The sequence below is a fragment of the Clupea harengus genome, chromosome 2, assembly GCF_900700415.2.
Source record: "Clupea harengus chromosome 2, Ch_v2.0.2, whole genome shotgun sequence".
NCBI classification, from domain to species: domain Eukaryota; kingdom Metazoa; phylum Chordata; class Actinopteri; order Clupeiformes; family Clupeidae; genus Clupea; species Clupea harengus.
In genome coordinates this window covers 26,503,726-26,526,720 of record NC_045153.1, presented here as the reverse complement: position 1 = coordinate 26,526,720, position 22,995 = coordinate 26,503,726, and the positions used below count along the sequence as shown (strand labels likewise).

Below are 22,995 nucleotides of genomic sequence, written 5' to 3'. Positions count from 1 at the left end.
GGGAATAATAACGAAGAGGAGAACAGAGTTTTATGGTTTCCTTTTAACAGTTCCTGAATAATGTAGGATGTTACATGAGGAACAGAAAATGAAAAGAGGACATGGACTGATCGCAAGGGGTCATTCCCAGGGAAAAGAAATGGGCATGCTCTTAATGAAATCAAAATGAATGCCTGAGGAGCTAAGAGTAGACTGCAAGCTGACTGCCAACCCGATACATTCTTACCATGGTCTACAGAAATTCCAAGTATACTTGAAATCTTTCTTACACTGAAAACACAAAGAAATTCACTTTGTTAAGAGAATGCTGTGGCCCACTTAGTTTTTCCAAAAACAGAAGCTCTTTTGCTTTTCAGATGCATCTTCTGGAACAGCAGCCATTGTAAGTGTATGTGTAACTGACATGGGTAGAACTAGATCCTCATTCAATACTGGTTTTGTTTGAACCGGTCCTCTGTGCCTATCTGGATACTGAACAGAGTCATGTGACACTAACTCTGACCTTGGTAGCTTTTGGGGGTCACATGGGGAAAGTGTCTGAGGTATGAACAATGATGATGATGATGTTGAGGAAGAGGAGTATGATGATGAAGAGGGCCATAGGCATGAGAATGACGGCCACAGAAGGGAGGTGTGGACTGGGCCGCGATGACGAGGTGGGCACTTACTGTGGTTAAAAGTGTATGAGTTATCCAGGCTGCTGAGCTGCTGTAAGCGGGCATGCATCATTCCCGCCCTGTTACGGGACACAGGCAGAGTCTGAGACTTCCGCTCATGTGCTATGGGCCCCGCCCCTTCCTGGTTCCTAATGAGGAAACGGGACACCGTTAGAAAGGGTGGCCGACTACCAGCATGGCCTGGGTTAGTCAAGCAGTCTACAGAGCCACACTCAGGAGTCTTCCTTTCGGGCGTCTTTTACCAATCATAGCACTCCTGGTCCGGTGTCACACAGCCCAGGAGTAATCAATAGACTAGCAATGAAAATCTTGATGTAAAAATCTACACTACAAGTATTTTTTATTTCAACAATTGGATCCATTCAAGTGTGCACTGAGGGGGTTTAGTGTGCATGCAGCTATCTACAGTGATTAGCATCAGGGCTACATCAGATAGAGCACCAGCAGAGGACCAGTATGCAGACGGAGGTGAGATACACTAGTGTCAGCTTTAGGCTGTATGGGTGATGAAGTATGAGGTGATGTTAGAACAAGGACCAAGAGAGAGAGAGAGAGAATCACACATGCGTTTACTGCAACACAGTGCAATTAGAGGCACAGCCAGTCTTACCCAAACAGGAGAGGGCCGGAGCCATGTGCTTTTTAGATAATATTAGACTTGCCAGCATTTTAGTGAATACAAGAGAGAGAGTGGTGGTGGGTTAGCGAGAGTGGTCATCCCCTGCCCACTGCGTGTCAGAGCTAGTGGCCCAGAAACAGGGTTTCATGTGCACTTTCTGCTGTGTCGCTGAAGACGAGGCAATGTTGGTGTGAAAAGCTGCAGTTCTATGTGTGCCACATTTACAGGACTTTATATGAAACACACATATAAGGGGATATCCCCTTTACATTCAGGTACGTTTACATACATTCAACTTCAGTTTACCTTAAACACAGTTTCTCACTTTCAGAACACAATCATTTTGCATTTGCAAGCACCTTTTGCACATATTCGTACAAACAGAAAACATCCTTTACTAAAGGCATATTAAAAGGGGCTCTTTGCATGCGGACAGGTTTGTTGAACACAAAAAATACAACTGTAGTAATCATTTGCAAGAAGTAAGAGCACAGAAGTAATTTAGAAACATTACCTCGCAATGTATCTCTTCCCCATATATCTGAATTGATGAAGACATACTCTGTAATCAAGCACACAGTGTGTTCAGTTAGTGAGGATATGCACAGGTAACCCCAGGGCATCTTTCTGCACTAAATGCCCCCCTTGCATATGTGTGATGACGACTTCTACAAGATCCAGAACTTACTCAATGAGCGTGAAGAAATCCATCAGATCACCAGAGGAAGCCTTGTTCCAGTACGTGAACAAAGCATCTGCAATGAAGAATTGCCAAGTCAATCTCTAAGATAAATGGCCCAATTGTAACTCCCAGGAGGGCATTGGTTCTCATCCTGTGTATACTTGTATGGATGGAATCCTTTATGTGTTTCCATTCAGTATGATGATGATGATGATGTGTGTTGCAGTGGTGGAGTCTTACCCTCAGACATGCTCTTGAGGACGTGCAGAAAGCACATGAGGAGGCTTTTGATCTCGGCCTGATCCAGTTTATCACAGCGCAGCAGGGAGCTGCCCAGGGCTGAGGCCGGCTGGTTCTGGAAGGAGTGGAACAGGCGTCAAGACCACAGACACACACACACACACACACATGCACACACACACACACCCGTTCCATAGATACAGGGGGGAAAAACGTTGACTGTTGCATTCTATGAAATAATCCCCACTACAAAGCAGGTATGTGATTGTCTGGGGAGGCGTTATGTGGTTGAGGGTTTGGAGCTTTATAACAGGCAGAAGGTTATTAGAGAGCGGGCCAAACTCACAGACTCTCCAAGCCACTACATGAAGCGGGGAGCAGAGACAGACACAAGCAGTGGACTAACACCACTACGACAGAACAGTGCAGGGGTTGGCAGGAGCAACTGCGTCTTCCTTTGCCAGCAGAAGAAAATTGACCGGACCAGAGAAATCTTGAGGAGTGACTCCATGGAAAGTGTGAAGCTATGTCTTTTTTTATACAGACTTGGGCTTGAATGTTCAACTGTGAATTAACTCCAGTGGGATCCCAAAGAGTGAACTGAATTTGAACTGAATACTCATGTCATAACAACTAACCCCAGACATCTGAAATCATAGAATACATCATTACAAAGGTGTCTTATCCCAAACAAGAGACCTGCATCTAACCCTTAACTGACCCCGAAAACTGAAGATGAGCTCTAGGTTAAAGTTGTCTGGTCAGATCCACACATTCACACTCACTGCAACAGGACAACTTCTCTTTTAGAAGAACAAAAAACTCTTAGCAGAAACACACAGATGATGAGAAAATAACTGCATGCCGTCACTCAACACCCCATCAAAACCAATGAAGCTAAACAACCGGCTTCATGCCACCAGAAAGGTGTTCAACTGTGTGATAATCAGATCCCCTCCTGGCAAAGTAAAGAGGGCCAGTAAGGAAGCAAAGCACACAGAGTCACTCGTCAGCACACACAGACACACACACACACACACACACACACACACACACACACACACACACACACACACACACACACACACACACACACACACACACACACACACACACACACACACACACACAGACAGACACACACACACACACACACACACACACACACACACACACACACACACACACACACACACACACACACACACACACACACAGATTTCCAGAAGGAACACTCCAGGGTGAGAAGGGGTAGTAATCGTGGAGGGGCAATTTGGATAGAGTCAAGAGGGTAAGGGGAGTCAGAGTTTGTGTTGTACTTGGAGCGCGCTGCTGGCATGTGGGCTGCTGCTCTCAAGCAGTGAAGGGACAGAGAGCAGAGAAAAGTCCATGGTGGCGCGCTTGACGCGGGCAGAGAGCGTGTGGTCGTCGGGCTCGGCAAACAGGCGCAGCACGCTGGCCGAGTGTCTCCGAGTGAACCTCTCCCTCTGCTGGAACAAGCCCAGGAGGAGGAGGAGCGGGAGGAGGGGGAGGAGGAGGTGGAGGAGGAAGTGGAGTCAGTGACACAATGAGATAATGCCTGCCTTGCCTGCCCCGGTCCACTCATATGGGGGGGGCTTCTCTTTCTGTGAACAAGCTCTTCCAACACATGACATATCTCTGGAGACACACCAACAACAACACTCACTTTTTCCAGTTTTACTTCAAAAGATACGGTAACAGTTTCCATGAACTTGATGGTACCGATTCAAGAACCAGGCTTTCATACACACAAGGTTTCACATTACGGCATAATTAGTTTAGCACTATGCAGCTGTGTTGTGCGGATGAATAGATAGGTCCACACGAAAACAGAGAGGTCTGCCGTTCAGACACCTTCCTGGCACTGGACAGGCTCTCAATAAGTAATGAGCTTCTTTGGAAGGCAGATGGCCGACTCTAATTGCTTCCCAGAAGAAAAAGGGGCAATTGTCGGCGAGCAACTGGAGCAAGCAAACCTGAAGCTGTACATGCTGTGTGGCACAGACCTTGGCTGCTATGTGGCAGAAGTAGCATGAGTGGGAGTGTGTGTTTGTGGGCAGTACCTTGTCCAGGGAGTTGGCCTTCTCATGGTTCCTCTCAGACAGGCTGCTGCCAGAGTCTGTGCTGATGAGAGAGCCACGTGAGTCGGCATGGCGGACGGCATTGATGTTGGGTGTGGAGGTGGCGTGAGGCGAAGCTGTCGGGGACAGGTTCAGTCAGATGAACAGTGGATTCATCTCATTTAAATAAAATGTGTTTTTCATGCTCTTCACCCTTCCCCTCATTCCTGATTTAGATAAGGTTACCTGTGCCCGAGATGACCCCAAACACATCCTTATGTAGGCTATTCTCAAGGATAGTGCTCGACCTGGGAGGAGTAATGGTTACATTTGGCGGAAGAGAGTCATCCCGTCCATTCTGAGAATCAGTAAACGGAGAGGAGAGAAGCACGTTACCATGAGAACCAGCGAGCTGAGGGTGTATTTCAAGCACTTCTCCTTTTGACCACTAGATGGCAGTCTTACATTGTTGGAGTGGTTGACGGTGAAGGGGGAGACCTCTTTCACGTTGAGCCGGTGCACATTCTCCTGGAGGAGCCCAAAGAGGGGCAGGTACAGGGTGGCCAGTCGGGCCTGCTGGCTCTGCAACACAGCATCCAAATGCCCCATTAACACCTTAACAGCCCTCACCTGTCAGAAGGGCCTGGAGGAGAGGGGGCTCACCTTTGATGTGTAGCGGTCGTCGAAGGTGTGCTTGATCATGAGGTTCTTCAGCACCTGAATGGCGTTTTGTCGGATCTCTCGGAACTCCTGCAGAGCCCCACCGACTTCTCGCAGCAGAAGCCCAACCAGGAAGTGGTTTTTGCAGAAGTCGTCCGTCAGCGAGTAATCCAGCTGGAGATCTGTGGGTTTGGGAGAGTGGGCTGAGATGAGGAGGGTGGGGTCGAATAGAAGGGAGATTCTTTTTCTGTTTTCTTTATTCGCTATTACTCTGCAAGCAGTTATGCTGTAAACAACTACAGTCATTGTAGCCCAACAACCAGTGTTTGACCCTAAATAGACTTAATCCCCAGGAGCGACGGCTAACTCTGTATGAACTTTCACTGAGATTACAATCATAGCCTGAAAGCATGTTCCTCTCTATGACTTCATTGTAGAGCTAAGTAACCTTACGCCAAAGAACTGATGTGAAAACAACCTGACAGCTTTGCTGAGCAGCCTCTGTGTATTTTCAAGAAAATAACACAAAACAAATTTCAATAAACTCTTTTACAATAAACCAAGCAAAGTAAACCTCAGCAAAGACAACCATATATACAAAGCAGAGACACAGATTGGAAATCCGACAAACGAATAACGGCAATGGCTGCTGATTCAGTTCTCCACTCTTCACATCCAGTGCAGGGTGGTTGTGCAGGTCAAGCTAACAGATGTATTAAAGCAGCATTCTACGTTGTTATTCTTCATTGATTAGATGGGAGGGCAGAGGGTGGATTTTAGTTGAAAATCACTGGGGATGATTGCAGTACTTGGTGTGAGGTCATGAGTTCTCAGTGGGGCTTAAGTGGTATTTAGACAGAAATGATATGAGCACGGCTAATCAAACGGTACAGCAGGACGACAGAGGCTGAGCTGTGAGGCAGCAGGCTAGTGTTGGATAGTGGACTACACAGCTAAACATGTGTAAATGACACCTGACACGGCACAAATGTAAAATGGTGATTGGGTACAGGACACATGGGTGTCTTTGAGGTGGTGGTGATTCTTGGCCTGATGTTGTTTTACAGAGCACCCGTGCTAGCATGTGGTTCATTTTGAGTCATTTATCAAAATCTGTATGGTATTTTGAGTTCAAGTGTAATCAAGAGAGACAATCAACTTCTATATTTTCCGTGATGAAAATTAAGTCTGATTCAATGTATATGCAGCATACAGACACATATTGCCAGGGAATGTGTAGGGTCTACACACACACACACAATGAATCATATAAAACATAAAGCTAAAATTAGCCAATTATGCAATGCAATACAAAGATGGTGTGACACAAAATATTGTGTTTTATAAAAAACAAATAACAGGTTGAAAATAACCCATTTCAACCTGTATGTATATCCCATGGCATTTATATATGATTCAACTGGAGGGGTAGACATTTTTGTTTTCATTTGGGTGCCACGGAGATACAGACTGTTGAGGACGAGAAAGGACAGGCAAGCGGCACACCTTTCACCTACCTACAAGAGTATCATGTGACTCCATGTTGGAGGAAAGTAATGCTAATTGGCAAAAAAGAGAAAAGATAAACCCAAATGGACACAAACACAGGAACAAGCTATGCTCAGAAAAGGGGTGGAAGAAACATTATAGCATAATTATTATATAATAGTAAAATAATATAATCCGAAGCACAGAACACACATGGCATTAAGGTTCTGTTAATGCTAATGGTTTTCAAGGACAGTAGCTCAAGTATCAAGCCATATTAAGGCATATGTAATCAGAGGACATCAGAGGAGGACATTTATATAATGGTGGTTTGTTCTGTCCAAAATGATTTACAGTAGTAAGACCATTTGCAGAAAAATACAAATGAACTTGGATTTCTCAGTTCTGAGAGTAATATTCATAATTACATGGCAGAAAGTGTTCTCACCTTGAAATCTCTGGATTCTTCCTTTTCCAAAAGGCATAGGCAAATTCAAGGGAATGTAGTGCTCATGGTTGCAAGCCACTCGAAGGAACTCAAACCTAAACTCATACAAAGTCTGAAACGAAAAACAACATTTTTCAGTAAAGGATATCATAACAGCTATATGTCTTGTTTCAAATGCTGCTGCAACAGGAGAACTCTACCTTGGGGTCTCCTGGCATGAAACAGCTGATGTAGGTGTTGATCTGCTTGAAGATGAAGCCTCTATCCATGAATGTGAAACAGCGCTGTGAGGAGAGGGGAGAGAATTTCATCTCATCTTATCAACACTATTGTTCATTCATGTTTTTTTTCACCCAGACACTATCACGGTTACAATCATGATAGTTTCTCCTGCAATGTTTGTGCTGACAGCGGAACTAAAGTGCTGAACTTATCAGTAGAAACACCATGGTCTGTCAGTTCGGCCACAAGGACGCTGCCAGACGCTGGCAAGAAATACCAGAAATGACCGTGGAAGATGCTGTACCTTTGAGCTCTAAACGAGATAAGGCCCTGGTTCAAACTTACATCGGATGGCAGTGAAATCAAACACTTCTTTGTTGTACTCATTAAGAGATTAAATTCTTCCCTTCTTATCGAGTGAGAGCGACACAAGACAGGGAGGGAGCTTGAGAAGCAGACCTGCGGCTCGGTGGCCCCGGGGCCTCAGCTCATATATAAGTAAGCGCCGGAGAGAAGTGTCTCTGTCCTCGGCGGCGGCGGAGGTGGCGTTTCTCAGCTTTCACTCTCACCTTAATGAAGACGGCCAGGCTGTGGTTGGCGTTGCGCGCCGCGTCCAGGTTGTCCTTGTACTTCTGCGTGATGTGGGGCGCCATCATGTTGACCAGGGTCTCCACGGTGTGGTGGAAAGAGGCAGAGAAGCGCTGGTTTCTGGACAGCTGGGCAGGGGCAGGGGCAGAAATAATGAGAGATAAAGACATGGGTGCTTGTGTGTGTTTGTGAAGGCAAAGGTAAGTGGTGAGGGCAAGAGGCTACTGCTACTGCTCGTGCCACATCAGTCATGGGCCACTGGGGAGTTTAACTAGCATGCTAGCACGTGGCTCCGTGAAGCTGAGAGACGGTGATGGGTCCCTGCCACGGGTTCTTCATTACACACGAGCATGCCATAGAGGGATAAATGGAGGGTTTCAGTGTTTCAGTAATTAGAGATCTCAGCGGCTATCGCTGTGGGATTGCTCTCTAACTCTGGGGCAAAACAGACGCCGTTTCAAAGGGCTGAGCGTAACTGAGCACATAAATACTGGGGGTAATCTATTTGAGGAAGTATGGACAGTAGACTGCCACTTAACATGACACAATTAAATGCATCAGCTTACCTTTACCCGGCCACTTTCAATTAAGTACTGGGCCATGGACTTCCCTAAGGCTTCAAGGAAATACCAAGAGTACTACAAAAGGAAGACACATACAATTCAATAAATCAGTTGACAAACCATCATGACTTTTTATTATGTACAACCATGGGCAGAGAGGTGGGATGCATCCTTTACCTTGAGCAGCTTGTTACTGGTCAGGAAGTCAGTGGAGGGCTTGAGGATTGCAGTCATGGCTTTGGCCAGCTCCTCGTGGACTGTTCTGGTGCCGTTGGCTGTGTAGGGCTCAGTCTTGAACACATACTGCCCACAGAGAACCCATGGAGAATATGTTAGCTTACACCCCAGGACTGACATATGAATAATCATGAAAATAGTGTGTGAAGTCATGCTCTTACTTTAACATATGAGCGCAAGTAGTGCTCCAGCCCCTCTTCATGGCACTGGGCAACTACGTGAATCATAACCCTGAAACATAAAAAAAGAAATGAGAGTTGAGAGGAGCTTCTGGATAACCTCTCTGCAACACTGCTTCCAACTCGTATGTTTTTTTTTCCTCATAGGAAAAACCATGTGTGGATCTGTGATCACAGAGTTTTATTGTGGAAACACTGGGACTGGCTTGCCTGGTCACATTCACTGCCACCTCCTCGTGGGTGGCGCCAGTTAGCACTCGGAAGAGCTGGTTCAGGATGGTGGGCAAGAAGTTGATCATCACATGAGACTCCATGGCGTGAAGACTCTGAGGGAGAGGAAGAGGGAGAAGGGTGAGCTGAAGGGGCGATGGGAAGTCTTCATCAGGCCGCCAGGACCGGCTCTGATTTACAGTGAGGTGGTGCAATGAGTAAAGTGAATGCAGAAGTGATTGCTTTGGTTGGCATGGGTACAGGGTACTTTATAGTGCTGTTTTACACTCCATCACTGTTAGAAAACCTTGTTGATGGAAACATTCCTGCCTTCGTCGACACAGAGGAGATTAGCCGGTTTGATGAAGAGATTGGTGTGGTCGCCAACACCCACAGCATGGCAGCAAAGCCACAACGAGCTTTACGCAACAGGAAACAACCACAGAACAAGAATAGCCGGACACACCTGAATACGCGCGGGCAGTGCTAACACTCAAGTTCATGGAGTGAGGGAGGCAGGGTCAGACAGAGAGAGAGAGAGCGAGAGACAGAGAGACAGAGAGACAGAGAGAGAGAGAGAGAGAGAGAGAGAGCGAGAGAGAGAGAGAGAGAGAGAGACTGAGTGAGTAAGAAAGAGAAGATGGCACTGGCTCATCACCAGTCTCAGTATGGTGAAATAACCCCAAGGCCAGCCAAGTCATTTGGCCGGCAGCCATCAAAAATCTCCCACTGGCTTGACCTTGAGCGCAGACCAGGGCCCATTGTTTGTGTCGGGCGGCGTGTTTACTCTAGCGCCCCAGAGATGCAGCTGAACACGAGGCACTACATGGGCCGCTGCGTGAGTTATGAAACGAGGTGTGCTCGCATTGTCCAGCGTGACGGGCCTGAGCAAACAGCTAGCCCGTCTCTAAACATCCTCAGGAAGCTGGACAGCGCCGGTCGACCGCCCGCCGACTGACATGATGGGTGCCGTGATGGATGGCACTTGAAAAACTCCAGTGAGGTCACCTAAGTGGCAGGTCAGTGACATGCAGGACTCTGGTCTCACCTTCAGGTATTTGACCAGCTCTCCTCCCGACACCTGGGCGGCAGACTCCTCGATCTGACAGTGATGGAAGAAGTTGTGCAAATGCTGGTCCTGTGTAGAGAGAGAATGTGCGAGAAAGAGAGACAAAGCAAAGCAGTGATGATGAGAGACGAGGTGCAAAGAGGAATAATGATTATAGCCCTGAATCAGAACCTGTGATGCATATTTACACTGAATCAGAACCTGTGGTGGCCTGGCCTGGGCCTACTGACCTGAGTATAGACGGTGGAGACGAGGTGGCTGGACACTTTGAACAGAGACTTGCCCCCATCCACCCACTTGATTTCAGGGCTGGAGTGCTGCTGTGAAACAGATGGCAAACACTTGAAAAATATTGATCCCTACTTTGTCAAAATGTTTCTCTGGGCCCCTTGTCTTGCTTGAGGGATTTTTTCATGCCCACATTGACTGCCCATCCTCCTGACCCCTCCTTTACTCGTATGTCATGATAGTAATGGAATGTGTGTAAATTCAATATCCATTTGTAGTTGGGAGCAATTACACATGCTAAGGGTCTTCTTCATGTGAGCTAAATGTTGCTAAGCTGCCCCTGATGTAACCTTGGAGTAGGGACTACTTTAGGCAGGGAGTCACTGAAGGACAATGCCCTACTTAATCACAGTGAAGGCTGAGCTTGCAGGAGTCGCCCCCAGTTAACCCGACCACCCCATCCCCCATGGCCCTCTCAAGCAGCCTCTCCAGAGAGGGTTTACCTTGATGATGCCCTCCTGACAGCTGAGGTAGCCGGCAGGCAGGTTGGCTGCCACGGGGATCTGCTGCTCGTTCAGGATCACCCTGCCGTCCTTCAGCAAGGGGAGCCAGGCGTAGCCCACTGAGAGGCCAGGGGTAGAGAGGGTTGAGGTGGGAGAAGGCAAAAAAACAAAGGCCAGTGAGCTCATAGCCACAGTTGGATGATCACAGAGAGCAATAGTTTGTAGCTAATCACGACATGGGGATTGGTACTTATAGGCCCCCTTAATCTGTTTGGATTGAATTAGTAGGGCTGTTTTGGGGAGAGGAGTTAAGAGGTTAAAGAGTTGGTGGGAGGGAGGAAGGGAGGGAGCCGGTTGGTGGTGGTATTCCTACCTTGGCTCTCCACCAGATCCCTCTTCTTGGTGCTAGCTTTGCTGTTGCTGTCGCAGCTGATGTGGTAGAAGGTGAAGAGGAGATGGTGCTTCTCGTTGAGCTGGGTTGGCAGCTCAAGTTTAAACTGAAAATGAAGCGTTTCAACTGGTATTATATGCATTGCTGCTAACAGTGTGGATGTTGTTAATAAAAAAGGTTTCTTCAGACTTATGACTGAAGAACTCCTTATAGCATGAGAACATTTAAAAGTAAAATAAACATTGAACCATTCCGTTAGAAAACCTTAAATACTCACCTCATCATAGAACTCAGGGTTCTGCTGGTGGTGTAATACTGCGGCAAAGGCATTTTTGGTAAACAGAGGACCTCCTGGTCGACCGTAGATGCACTGTGGGTCAGAGTCAATGGGAGAGAGAAAGATATGAATATGATATTCTGCATTCACTGAATCAGTCGATGCCCCTTATTTTGTACTGATCAACAGCAAAGAAATATATAGTAAAGGAGAGAAAGTGAAAACATTGCGAGCAAAAATAAGAGGTGGGTTACCTTGAGCGGAACAGCTTCCTCCTCATCTGAATCCTTGAACTCAATGCAGACAGCTATATTCCTTGCCTACAGAGAGACAAAGCACAGTTCTGACCTCTGAACTCTCTGACACATGCACCTTTATGACCAAGAGTAGTTCAATCCCAAAAGAGTTTAATTATAGAACACAGGCATTTACAGAATGCATTTACTGATTGTGTTATTTACTTAATGTTTGTTATAAAATATAAAGTATCACTTGAGGTGTATCTACACACATAAATAACCATATCTGAAAGTTGAATCAAGTATGGGGATCAGTAAAATATGACTTGTCACGCCCATGTCAATGGCTATTGATCAGTCCCACTGTACCTTGGCGAAGGACTTCTGGCTGTCATACTTGAGGTGCTTGGGGTAGACATAGAGGTGATTGTTGTAGATGGTGAAAGGCTGTGAGCACTTGGCTATGCAGGGCACAAACTCCTCCACTTCAAACAGTACGTCCCTCTCACTGACGTCAAACTGCTTCACCGGAATGTAGGATGAGGTAACGCAATCTGCAGAGAGGAGCGAGGAGGAGCGAGGAGGAGCGACACCCCCAGAAGAGATTAGAGAGGGGTCTCAGGAGGAGCAAGGCAGGAGAGTATGGCGGGGGACAGAACATGGAGTGGAGCGGACAAGTTGGAGTGGACTTACTAGGCAGGTCGGGGGGAACGCTGTCAATGGTGACGTCTAAGTTTCCTAAGATCACAGGGAGCTTGGCCATCTTCTCTGGCCTGTGAGATGAAAGTAAAACAAGCAGACGTTAATGCCTTTGTTATTTTCTACCTGGGACAGAATGTGAGGGAGAAAATCCGTCCTGAGAACAGAACACGAGTAGGAAAAATATTTAGAGAGGTGCTGAGGCACCTGATAATCTGCCTGAACAGGAGTGTATGGTTTCCCAGAGGAAAACGTCTACATGCTGATCCCTGACTGTGGCTCTGGTGATCCTCTGACATTCTAAACGGTCCAGAAAGAACATGAAGTCCGTCTGCGAGACGGTTCACTTCTTAACAGAACATGGACCATGGTGGGGGGGGGGTGTTACTCACTTTCTGAAGTCCGCCAGCAGTTTGAACACGTCTTCGTTAGTCAGCTTGTTGCTGTCTTGTCTGTAGATTGCAGAAAAGCGGGCTGATTTGTCCAGCGTCCCTGATGCATCTTTAAACAAGGGCCTGCGAAGAGAGAGAGAGAGAGAAAGAGAGAGAACAATAGAAATGAGTAAAACATTAGAAGAAGATTACAGAGCAAGAAAAAGGAAGGAATTAAGTCAAACGTTCTCATTCCCTGAGCACTGGCTTCCTGCTGTTCCATGCTTTCATGTTTCCACCAGGCTGCCTGAGAGATAGCAGCCCCCTGTTTCTCTCCGCTTCTTTCACACAGACACACGGACACACGGACACAGGCACACTTCCTGCAGAAGCAACTCTGAGCTCTTTACCACAGGCGTGTGTGTCCCATTGGAAAGATAAACAGCATCCTGTGACATCCTGTGGCATCACACGGCCAGGGGGGCCATCTGCGCTACGCCTGGAGCTGCGTTAGCGCCGAGCTGAAGCTCCATTCAACTTTTCCGTTTATTTCCTTTTGCCTAGAGATGCTGCATGACTGCAAGCAAACTTGGACGACAATGAAACGAAGCGGTCATCCCCCCCCCCCCCCCAAAACAAACAGAATGGGGTTACAGGGCTCACCCTGATCTGAAATGAACCATAAATCCCTACATCCCTACCCCACCCTACATTACTGCTGCCTTGACCATAATCGCTTGGCAGGAGTGCTCATGGAGAAATCCAGAGGCTCACAACAGTAGCCTGTCAAAGCTGTTCTAGCGCAGGATATTTCAGGTCAGTGGTCTTACCTTGCGGCCCATGCGAAAGGCATCCTGTACTGGCCCAGCCTGCTGCAGGCCAATTTGGCATTTTTCAGCACCTTCTGTGCAGCCTGGATGAGAGAGAGAGAGAGAGAGAGAGAGAGGGAGAGAGAAAGAGAGGGAGAGAGAAAGGGAGGGAGAGAAGAAGACCATAATGACCCCAGGCTGCCACTAACAGCATAGCACATCACGCATTCAGCAGTGGGGCCGATCAGATTCAGTTAGCTCACTGCGCTGACAATCTTTCCACACAAACCCTGACAGGAATGTCCCTGATGCATTTTACACACAGACTTCTGCCTTCATAAATCTCATCACCGCATGTGGTGCTCTGGATGGTGTGAGAGGAGATTTGTGAGGACAGAGACAGTATGTCTGGAACACTAAGGACGGCACTCCTAGGGCAGACAAATGATTTATCGAGAAATTATTTATTGTAGAGTGGAGGCCAGTGGCATTGTTTGTTTGGTTTTGTATGGTACCCATGTTGTGTGTGTGTGTGTGTGTGTGTGTGTGTGCGTGTGTGTGTGTGTGTATGTATGTATGTATGTATGTATGTGTGTATGTATGTGTGTATGTGTGCGTATGTGTATGTGTGCGTGTGTGTGTGTGTGTGTGTGTGTGTGTATGTATGTGTGTGTTTATGCGTGTATGTATGTATGTGCGTATGTGTATGTGTGAGTGTATGTGTATGTGTGCGTGTGTGTGTGTGCGTATGTGTGCGTGTGTGTATGTGTATGTGTATGTGTGCGTGCGTGCGTGTGTGTATGTGTGCGTGTGTGTATGCGTGTGTGTATGTGTGCGTGTGTGTATGTGTGTGTGTATGTATGTGCGTATGTGTATGTGTGAGTGTATGTGTATGTGTGCGTGTGTGTGTGTGCGTATGTGTGCGTGTGTGTATGTGTATGCGTGTGTGTATGTGTATGTGTATGTGTATGTGTGCGTGTGTGTGTGTGCGTATGTGTGAGTGTGTGTATGTGTATGTGTATGTGTGCGTGCGTGCGTGTGTGTATGTGTGCGTGTGTGTATGCGTGTGTGTATGCGTGTGTGTGATGGTTCAGCACCTTGGCGGAGTCAGAGCTCTTCATGTAGGGCTCAGCACAGTGTGTGATTCCCCCCTGCAGGACCTTCTCTATCCGGGCCACAAGGAAGATGTCGGGGTGAGGGCAGGTCACAGAGAAGACTCCCTAAGAGAGACACACACAGGGCCTTTTTAGGGAATCCACAACTACAACGTGGCAAGACAGGCAGAGACACACACAGGGCCTTTTTAGTGAATCCACAACTACAACGTGGCAAGACAGGCAGAGACACACACAGTGCCTTTTTAGTGAATCCACAACTACAACGTGGCAAGACAGGCAGAGACACACACAGGGCCTTTTTAGTGAATCCACAACTACAATGTGGCAAGACAGGCAGAGACACACACAGTGCCTTTTTAGTGAATCCAGAACTACAATGTGGCAAGACAGACAGAGACACCAACCAGTGACCTACTTTTTTAGGGTACTGCATGGCACCCTCTGGAAGCCCATTGGCCAGCTTCTGACTGCCAAGCAGACTGTCCCCACCCCCATTTATGAGCTGGGCACTGGGATTGGGCACCATCTGCCTGACGGACAGGTGATTCAGATCCACGTGGAAGTCAGAGGAGATCTTCCTACTGTTCTGAATGTCAAAGAGGGAGAGGGTGACGTAAAACGGCTCCACCTAGAAAACAAATGAATAAGACAAGAGAGAAGACTCAGTACAAAACCAGTGTTTACATTATTAGCAAGCTAGTAAAAACAGCACTAATAGTGTTGGCACGCCAGACTTTCTTTAAACAGGGGTGAGCAGGAGAGAGGAGGACAGACTGCACTGCAATCACAGCAATGACTCAGCACATGACTGATCCTGGGTCAGACAGGACAAAAGCCTCTACCAGCCAGAAGCCTCCATATTCATTACAGCATCGAGCTTCCTGCCCGCGGATCTGTGAAGCGTGACGTCTCAGCTGGGGGAGAGCTGTGGCTGATAATTCAGGTGAAGCGGACTTGTGGTTCAGTTTCACATTTCTAAAATCCCACCATGCTCTTAAACAACAGCTGGTGGTTAAAGCACAAATAAAATGGGCTCCATTTTATGACACTAATCCAAACTAAATCCAATGTTTTAGGCTAATCTGATGTTCCTTTTTTCTATTTAAGAAATCCATACATATGCTATATATATATATATATATATATAGACACACACACACACACACACACACACACACACACACACACACACACACACACACACACACACACACACACACACACACACGACAAAAACCGAACAGAGTATTTCCGAGACAGGAGCAGTGAGCGCCGGCCTGGGCTGTGTTCCAGATCCCTGTGAGGAAATGCTCTGTCACTCTAATGGCTGCACCGCTGTGACTGACAGCAGGAAACGGGCATTAGACAGCCTCACTGCACATTACATAGCCTTGGTACAGGTTACTATGCCAACTGGGCCCCCGTTTCCACAGAGACCAACAGCAGTGACGTCAGAGGCCAGTGAGTCTGGTGAGAAGCCACCATAGCCCTCAGTCACGCTACTGCTTATTACAGAAATGTCAGGGTGCATTCAGGATTGTCACTTGTCATTTAAGAAGCCTCACTCACATTAGTTGTCGGTCCGTCCTCATTTTCGGCAACACAGCTTTGCAGGTTGAAGGCCAAGTCGTGGCAATTCACCAAAATGCGCTTGCCAAACTTTTCCTCAAACTGCTTGATGTCTGGCTCGATTCCTGAGAAGTCAAGTTTCTGAACGACGAGAGAAAATACAGCGTTAGTGTGGGGATGCCCGTGCATTCTGACCATGGTGGTTCTGCTCAGGAAGGAGCTTCTGTACCTGTGTGTCTGGGTCCAGTGTGAAAAGCTTCAGTCTGGTTTCATTCCTCATCTTTGATTCAATATCTCTGGCACTCTGAGTACAAGACAAAAAAAAAAGTACTGATTACCAAACGCATTACTGATGACATTCCTCTCAATTCATTCAACAAAGCTCTTCACTCAGAAAAGTAGTGCTTATATCTCAATTTAGGTTTAAAACCCCTCATCATGGTTCACCATCGGTTCATCAGATTCAAATTTCATTGGACAAGGTGACACAAAATAACACATTGTACTATTTAACCCATATTTAATCTGTATATACAGCACATTCTTCTCAGGGACTGTAAAATAATACTGACACCACTATTAGTGGAGGTATTCAAGGACTATCCATGAGGGAATGTGAATTCCTATCCATTAGCCTTGTGAACAGGTCTGTAGGGCAGCAGCTGTGGTGAGATGGTTTTGTGGTATGACTGTGTGTTTGTCTTCTTAAACTGTCCATTTAGATAGATGAGACCTACCTGAAAGCTATCCATACTTCCCGAGGAGCTGTCTGCCTTCCCCAGATCATCATCTGCAGGAGGAAAGAAGGGATCCTTTCACAATGTGGACACGATCCCAAACCAGCACTGTGATGATTTCCAGACACCCCCCGCCCCCCCAAACACCAACCCCCTTCCAACCCCTCTGCATTGCATTTAGTAATTTCCCATTAACAAAGTGCCTCTACAAAACCAAACAATAACTCAAGCTTCTCCACAATCTTAGGGATTAATCACATAGAGAGGACTGCAAGGTTTTGACTGAAATCCTATCTTCCCAGCGCGCACTTGTGTTTCTTCGCCGAGTGTGATTAGGAGAAGCGGCGAGTGTGGTTGCCGCCGTGGGTAACAAAAGCATTTGCTCTCCGCACAGACCCCCACTCCGGCTTGTTCCGGGAAAAAGGGCTCCCTCAGATAGGAGGGCTGCCCGTAGAGAAGCCCTTCGAAGCCTGGGTGGTCCTGCGCACCGTACACATTGCTCTGGAGGAAAGGGGAGCACAGGGTGGAACCAGCCGCTGCTCCCCGTCTCGGTTCATGGTATGGAGACAGATGGGGGAATAAAGACTGGGCTTACACACAGCGTCTGGAAGAGGGGCCAGAGGTCACTTATTCTAGCCGAGCACAAGAGGCCCAACACAGACCTGGGTCAGATGAGAGCAATGTACCTCTCTGTGTACAGAGGAGATTAATGTCCAGTGTTAGCCACGTTAGGAATATAACAACTGTAATTTTGAGACACTGCACTCTTTCTCCCTACTTCCTGACTAAAGATCCTATTAACTGGGGGCCCCAGCCATGTGTGGTCATTAGGTGATTGATGCTAAATCACGTGGGAGGGGATTTCTTGTGCATAGGAGTGGCTATGTAAACTAATCGGGAAGTTCTTTAGTCAATCTTTGGGCAGTGATTCAGATGTTATTACATGACCTTGTGGCCACACTGACTCAATTCACAGCTGATGGCTTTGACAACAGAAACTGATATGGCCAAGAGCCACGTCATGGAACTGTGTTATTTCAAACAAACAGTCCTTGGCCAACACTTTAATGAAACTTGATTCATCCTGAGTAATGGCTCCATACCAGTGTACATGTCAATACACACACTGACAAGGACAAAAAAGCATACGTGGTTTTGCGCATATGTGCAACACACACAGACACACACACACAGACACACAGGACACAGACGACACAGACACAGACACAGACACAGACACAGACACAGACACAGACACAGACACAGACACAGACACAGACACAGACCGTCATGAAGGTCTCCATTCCTCTTCTCCTGCATGGCGAGCTCAAAGCTGGAGTGCAGGATCTTGTTGAGTGTGCTGATCCAGTCGTCCATCTCGCCCTCGCTGTCTGCGGCCAGCAGGTACGTGCTCTTATCCTGCATCTTCAGCTCGAACGCAAAGCGACGAACTTTGTTATTCTAAAAGATGGAGACAAAGATTTCAAATCAGCAGGCAAAGAATGATCTGTACAAAAGGGAGGTTTTGACTTTCATAAACCAAGCAGTCTGCCTCAAGGCTTTCTGTGCCGGCTGAATTCATCTGCATATTTACAGAGGTGCTTTTTTAAGGGATCAGAAACAAATGTCTAGCTGTGAATAAAGCAGGCCCAAACAGAATGTTCCAACCCATCATCCAAAGTTAACATCAAGAAATCGCCAAGTCACCAGAAGGCAGAGGCGGCATTCGTTTATGATTCCTTTCATGCCAGTCTGGGCATTGGCTTTGAGGAAACAAATCCCATCCACATCTCTCTCCATGTCAAGTCCATATCACTGGAGACTCTGTGCACTTTGCATTTGCTTCCACTTCAGATTCGCTGATAATTACCACAGAAGTTGGGGCTGGGGGGGTAAGAAAACAGAAGGAGCTGCACCCATGGTATGCACCTCACACAGGATCACAGAGGAGTCTGTTGATGCTCTGAATTCCTACAAGTAGTGAGGCATCAAATGGGCTTCTTCTTGCGTTAAAGAGGATTTGAGGGCTAGCAGAGACAGACACATATTTACTGTTAGTGTGGGAGAGGAAGGGCAGAGCACAGTTCAGGAGCAAATGGTTCCATATTCCAGACAAAGACATGCTGCTCTGCCAAGACTGCAGCAAAGCCCCTGTAAAGAGACCCAGTCCACTTGAGCCCCGGTAGCAGGGCAGTGTGTGCGTGAGTGGGGGTGTCTATGGAGCAGGTCTACATATTGTAATCAATTTGCTAAAAAGGCAGATTTGATATTATTCGACTGCTCCATTTATGACCCAGTTACAAATGCTGTCCCAGGTGGACCTCTCGAGCCAACTGCTCTGCCTGCTGGACCTGCGTCCCAGAATTCTTACTGAGCCCGCTGCTGGGTGGGGCGGAGGCCCAGTGAGGCCAGAGGCTGGTTTCCATGACTCCCCAGGGGGTCCCTGCAGCCCACATGATGGGACTGAGGCCCTTTGTGAGGGAGGCTAATTCCATGCTTGTGTAAACCAACTCCCCACAACAGGGCCTGGATGCTGAGCCAAACAGGTTTGCTAAGTTAGGCTCGAGTGGGAGTCAGATAAACACACTACACATTGCGTGGGGGATGCTTCTGGAAGCAAGTTTGCCACAACCCTGCAGCCTCGCATCCCCCCCACAAGGGAGCTCTGACAAATGCTGCTGATAAAAGCCATTAATTGGGTTATCAGGGCCCGGCAATCTCAAAACAAGCTCAGTACACTCTCAAATAATAAACCATTTCTCGTTGACCCGTGCTTCTGCTGGGCCTGATTGGCTGGCGGGAGGCTGTTCTGAGATAAGCATGGCTTAATCAGCTGAACCACATCATCTGTGCAGTCCGGCACATTGGAACTCCCATCCAGGGCCATTAGATCAGAAGTGTGCAAATGCCTCAAATATGCTGGGACTGCTATTTCAGCACACGAAGCCATGGTAACTCAATTATATATGTTGCGCTGCGGGAGATCAGTGTTTTGGATGCTCTCTCTCTTGTTCTGCTTCTCTCATCATGGAAAGAATGAGTCCTGGAAGTTTGCATCATACTGAATATAATAGCTGCAGACATCCCAGTTGAAAAACAAAAGAGCCTTCTGGCATATTAGACCAGGCCGCACATGGAAAGGTCTTCTGAGGAAAGGACTGTGCCTAGCCACGGGGTTGTCATATGGTGTGTGTATAGACTGTGATTGATTATGTGTCCGTGGTGTGAATGTGTGTATGCGTGTCGTGTGTGTGTGTGTGTGTGTGCTACGTGCATGGTTTGGTGGGTGTGGTGGAATCCACCCCTGAAAGAAGCTTCGGTGCGATAGGCAGAGGTGTGTTACCACAGCTGGAGTGTGGACTGTGGCGTCACTCCATATGCCAATAATCAAAAGCCAAATCAACTGCAGGCTCCCCAGAGAGCCAGTTATTGTGGTTTCTAATTGGATCTGGGGCCCAGAGAGCGTTTAACTGCAGTGGAATGGAAAACAGACAAGACACAGGGACAGAATGGGGACAAAAGTTATGGAAAAAAATACATGATACATGGTTATCAAGTATCAAGGAACTGCAGAACAGATTAAATGAGATCAATTCCACTTAAGCACTTTTGCAAGAGCAGATTTTGGCTGTTCAGCATATAAGAGTGTTCCTGTAGATGCATCTGGGCCTGACTGTTTTCAGATTAACTGTTCGATTGTGAGATAACGGTTTGTTGTGTAGGTAGTGACTAGAGCTCAGTGGACTGATTGTGCACGGGACAGCAAAGAGACACTTAGACTGAAAAGTTACAAATATGATGTATAAATCAGGCAAAAACAGTGGGAGGGAAAACAGCTGTATTCAACCTGTCATCATACGCAGACCATTTGTCCTTTTTTCCTCTTGCCTTCGCATGTGTACACTTGGAGGGCGGGGAATTGGTTATTTTTCCCAGATGGCCTGGCTGGGGGGGGGGGGGGGGGCAGGCAGATTATTTTCACTGTAGCCGTAGCGCTGCACTGCATGTTGGGGAGGGGAGGTTGTGGAGAGACTGAGGGAAGGGCCTGGGATGCCACAGCTGGCCCAGAGTGACCCACCAGATGGACCGTATCCACCCGTCCAACTCCCACCCGTCCTGGGCTAGCAGGGAGAGGCTCGCTCAGCCTCCTACTGGGGGGAAACCACATCCGGTGGGTTAGATCAGCCGCTCTGTTAGTCGCTGCCCATACAGTTCATGCTGAGGAAATTAAGCCTCTGTCATTCATCAGACCTCTCTGTGTGTCTGTGAAAAGGGGAAAAAGAACAGGTATATGCACTTTCCATCTCTCCGTCTCTACACTGAGAGGGATCTTCCTCTGGGGATCCTGGTAGCAAGTGTTATTGATTGATGCACTGAGCGCAGGCCTCCACCCTCTCTCAGCTTGCCGTCAGCAGTTCGGGATGACCTTGGAGGAGTGGCGAGCAGGAAGAGCGCAGATCGCATTACTGATCGCAGCGTGAAAGCCTGACATGGGATGGGACTCCGAAATGGCCCACATATCATCGTTACGTCTCCACTCAGCGCTGGAGTGAAGGAGACAGCCAAGGCTGTGTTCCACATCCATTCTGGATTCACATTATGCACGGGGTCTTGGGTCAAACGGCAGCTTACCTGCACGACGCCCATGCAGGAGTCGAGGAATATCGTCCCTTTGGGCTCCTTGGAGATCTTCTCATCCTTGTAGAAGTTCAGATTGTAAGATCCATCCCCCAGCTGAGTGAGGTGAAAGTATCTTCTCTTGAAAGACTGCAGACAGACATTAAACAAGTTAAACACACACAGAGCATCACACCTCATGCTGCATTATAACAAAACAAATGTCCTCATCAACAAGTTAAAGCATAATGTCTTACCCTCATGGTGACACTAATGGCACTGTTCATGTTGCCTTTGTAGAGCCAGCCCTGTTTGGTGATGCCCCCCTTCTGGGAGCCGAGGGAGGCCGTGTCCTGGACAAACAGCAGATAAAAGGCTCAGAAACATACACAGGGACTCGTTGGCGTCTCTGTCAAACCCCTTCCAGGCCTCCACGTTCATAAATGCAGTTAAATAAACTTAGCAGGAGCACTGCAACCAGACCAGAATCTCCTTGGCTGGAACATCAATAAGAAGCTCCCCTGCTGCAGTGATATGAATAGATACAGAACGGGGGGAAGCTAACATGATGTGGCAAAGGGCAGTGACCTCAGACTGACCACAGAAGGAGCACATGAAAGGCATGGCTAAGACATGGATACAATTCTGAATCGGTGGGAGTGTGCAGTTACATGGAGATCCTGAGGCATATTTAACAACAGTGTTAAATGGGAGGAGGTGAGTGTCGGCAGTGCTGTTTCTTATCAGTTCCCTCTGATTGGAACTCTTGTCAGGAAGGTTTCAGGCTGCCTTCCCTTGACATGCCGCAGCCGTATGTAACTGTCAGAGACAATTTTTTACAAGGCATAATGAATGGCTTTTTTTGAGGATGACATTATGTGATGGGACTCATTTTTATGGTTTCCCCCTAGTGCGGTGTCACAAAGGTTTTACAGCATTGGCAGAGGATGAGTTGTTTTCAGCGTATCGTAGAGACGTCTGGAAACGTCTGGAAACTTAGAGGACCTGCTTCCACTCATCAGAGCAGATCCAGCCAAACTTCAAGCGTTGGCTTCCAGTGGCCCCCACAGCTCTCCCACGCGTTACCATGCGACAACAAAATCCACAAATACCCAAAAAGTTTTTGTCTGACCAGAGTCAAGACGTTCAAGGTGATGGAACTAGATGATGCAACATCCTGGCCCATCTACTGCCTTTAGGAGAGATAAAGGCAGTAGCCTGGCTTAAACTGGGTGGGTTTAGATGAGGAGATCAGGATTTCAATACTGTCCCTCCTCCAGAACTGCTAGCTGCCTGAGCTTCGCATGTGTGTGTATGTGTGGCAGGAGCCTTCTGCTGGGCTTTTCTTGGCTGTTGCTAACATTCCTCTATGGAAGGGTGGGAGAGAAAGGTGAGAGGTGATTCTGAATGGACTTGTCAACAGGCAACCTCATGGACACCCCTGCCCCAGAGGGAGTAGTGAGTGGGCTACTGC

At 47.5% G+C, this 22,995-nt stretch overlaps 1 protein-coding gene across 21 annotated transcripts in view; it reads right to left on the bottom strand.

Moving 5' to 3' along the window:
- The window catches only part of zmp:0000001200 (dedicator of cytokinesis protein 9), a 78,849-nt gene that overhangs the window by 8,868 nt on the left and 46,986 nt on the right, over positions 1-22,995 (bottom strand). For 7 of the 21 annotated variants that reach the window (XM_031558909.1, XM_031558946.2, XM_031558938.2 and 4 more), the window contains exons 6-39: positions 21,779-21,874; positions 21,537-21,671; positions 18,191-18,365; positions 16,905-16,957; positions 16,397-16,471; positions 16,168-16,308; positions 15,014-15,226; positions 14,578-14,700; positions 13,502-13,584; positions 12,693-12,815; positions 12,295-12,374; positions 11,971-12,155; positions 11,617-11,682; positions 11,363-11,455; positions 11,068-11,191; positions 10,695-10,813; positions 10,194-10,283; positions 9,943-10,032; positions 8,895-9,010; positions 8,667-8,736; positions 8,446-8,571; positions 8,272-8,343; positions 7,687-7,833; positions 7,096-7,179; positions 6,896-7,007; positions 6,477-6,518; positions 4,963-5,141; positions 4,765-4,881; positions 4,546-4,657; positions 4,303-4,436; positions 2,219-2,333; positions 1,985-2,051; positions 1,811-1,858; positions 669-805 (exon numbers count right to left, since the gene is read on the bottom strand). In XM_031558909.1, the coding sequence (XP_031414769.1) occupies positions 669-805; positions 1,811-1,858; positions 1,985-2,051; positions 2,219-2,333; positions 4,303-4,436; positions 4,546-4,657; positions 4,765-4,881; positions 4,963-5,141; positions 6,477-6,518; positions 6,896-7,007; positions 7,096-7,179; positions 7,687-7,833; positions 8,272-8,343; positions 8,446-8,571; positions 8,667-8,736; positions 8,895-9,010; positions 9,943-10,032; positions 10,194-10,283; positions 10,695-10,813; positions 11,068-11,191; positions 11,363-11,455; positions 11,617-11,682; positions 11,971-12,155; positions 12,295-12,374; positions 12,693-12,815; positions 13,502-13,584; positions 14,578-14,700; positions 15,014-15,226; positions 16,168-16,308; positions 16,397-16,471; positions 16,905-16,957; positions 18,191-18,365; positions 21,537-21,671; positions 21,779-21,874 (3,742 nt within the window). The remainder of the gene's footprint in view (positions 1-668; positions 806-1,810; positions 1,859-1,984; positions 2,052-2,218; positions 2,334-4,302; positions 4,437-4,545; positions 4,658-4,764; positions 4,882-4,962; positions 5,142-6,476; positions 6,519-6,895; positions 7,008-7,095; positions 7,180-7,686; positions 7,834-8,271; positions 8,344-8,445; positions 8,572-8,666; positions 8,737-8,894; positions 9,011-9,942; positions 10,033-10,193; positions 10,284-10,694; positions 10,814-11,067; positions 11,192-11,362; positions 11,456-11,616; positions 11,683-11,970; positions 12,156-12,294; positions 12,375-12,692; positions 12,816-13,501; positions 13,585-14,577; positions 14,701-15,013; positions 15,227-16,167; positions 16,309-16,396; positions 16,472-16,904; positions 16,958-18,190; positions 18,366-21,536; positions 21,672-21,778; positions 21,875-22,995) is intronic. The other 14 variants (XM_031558966.1, XM_031558902.2, XM_031558925.2 and 11 more) reach the window with 5 other exon arrangements.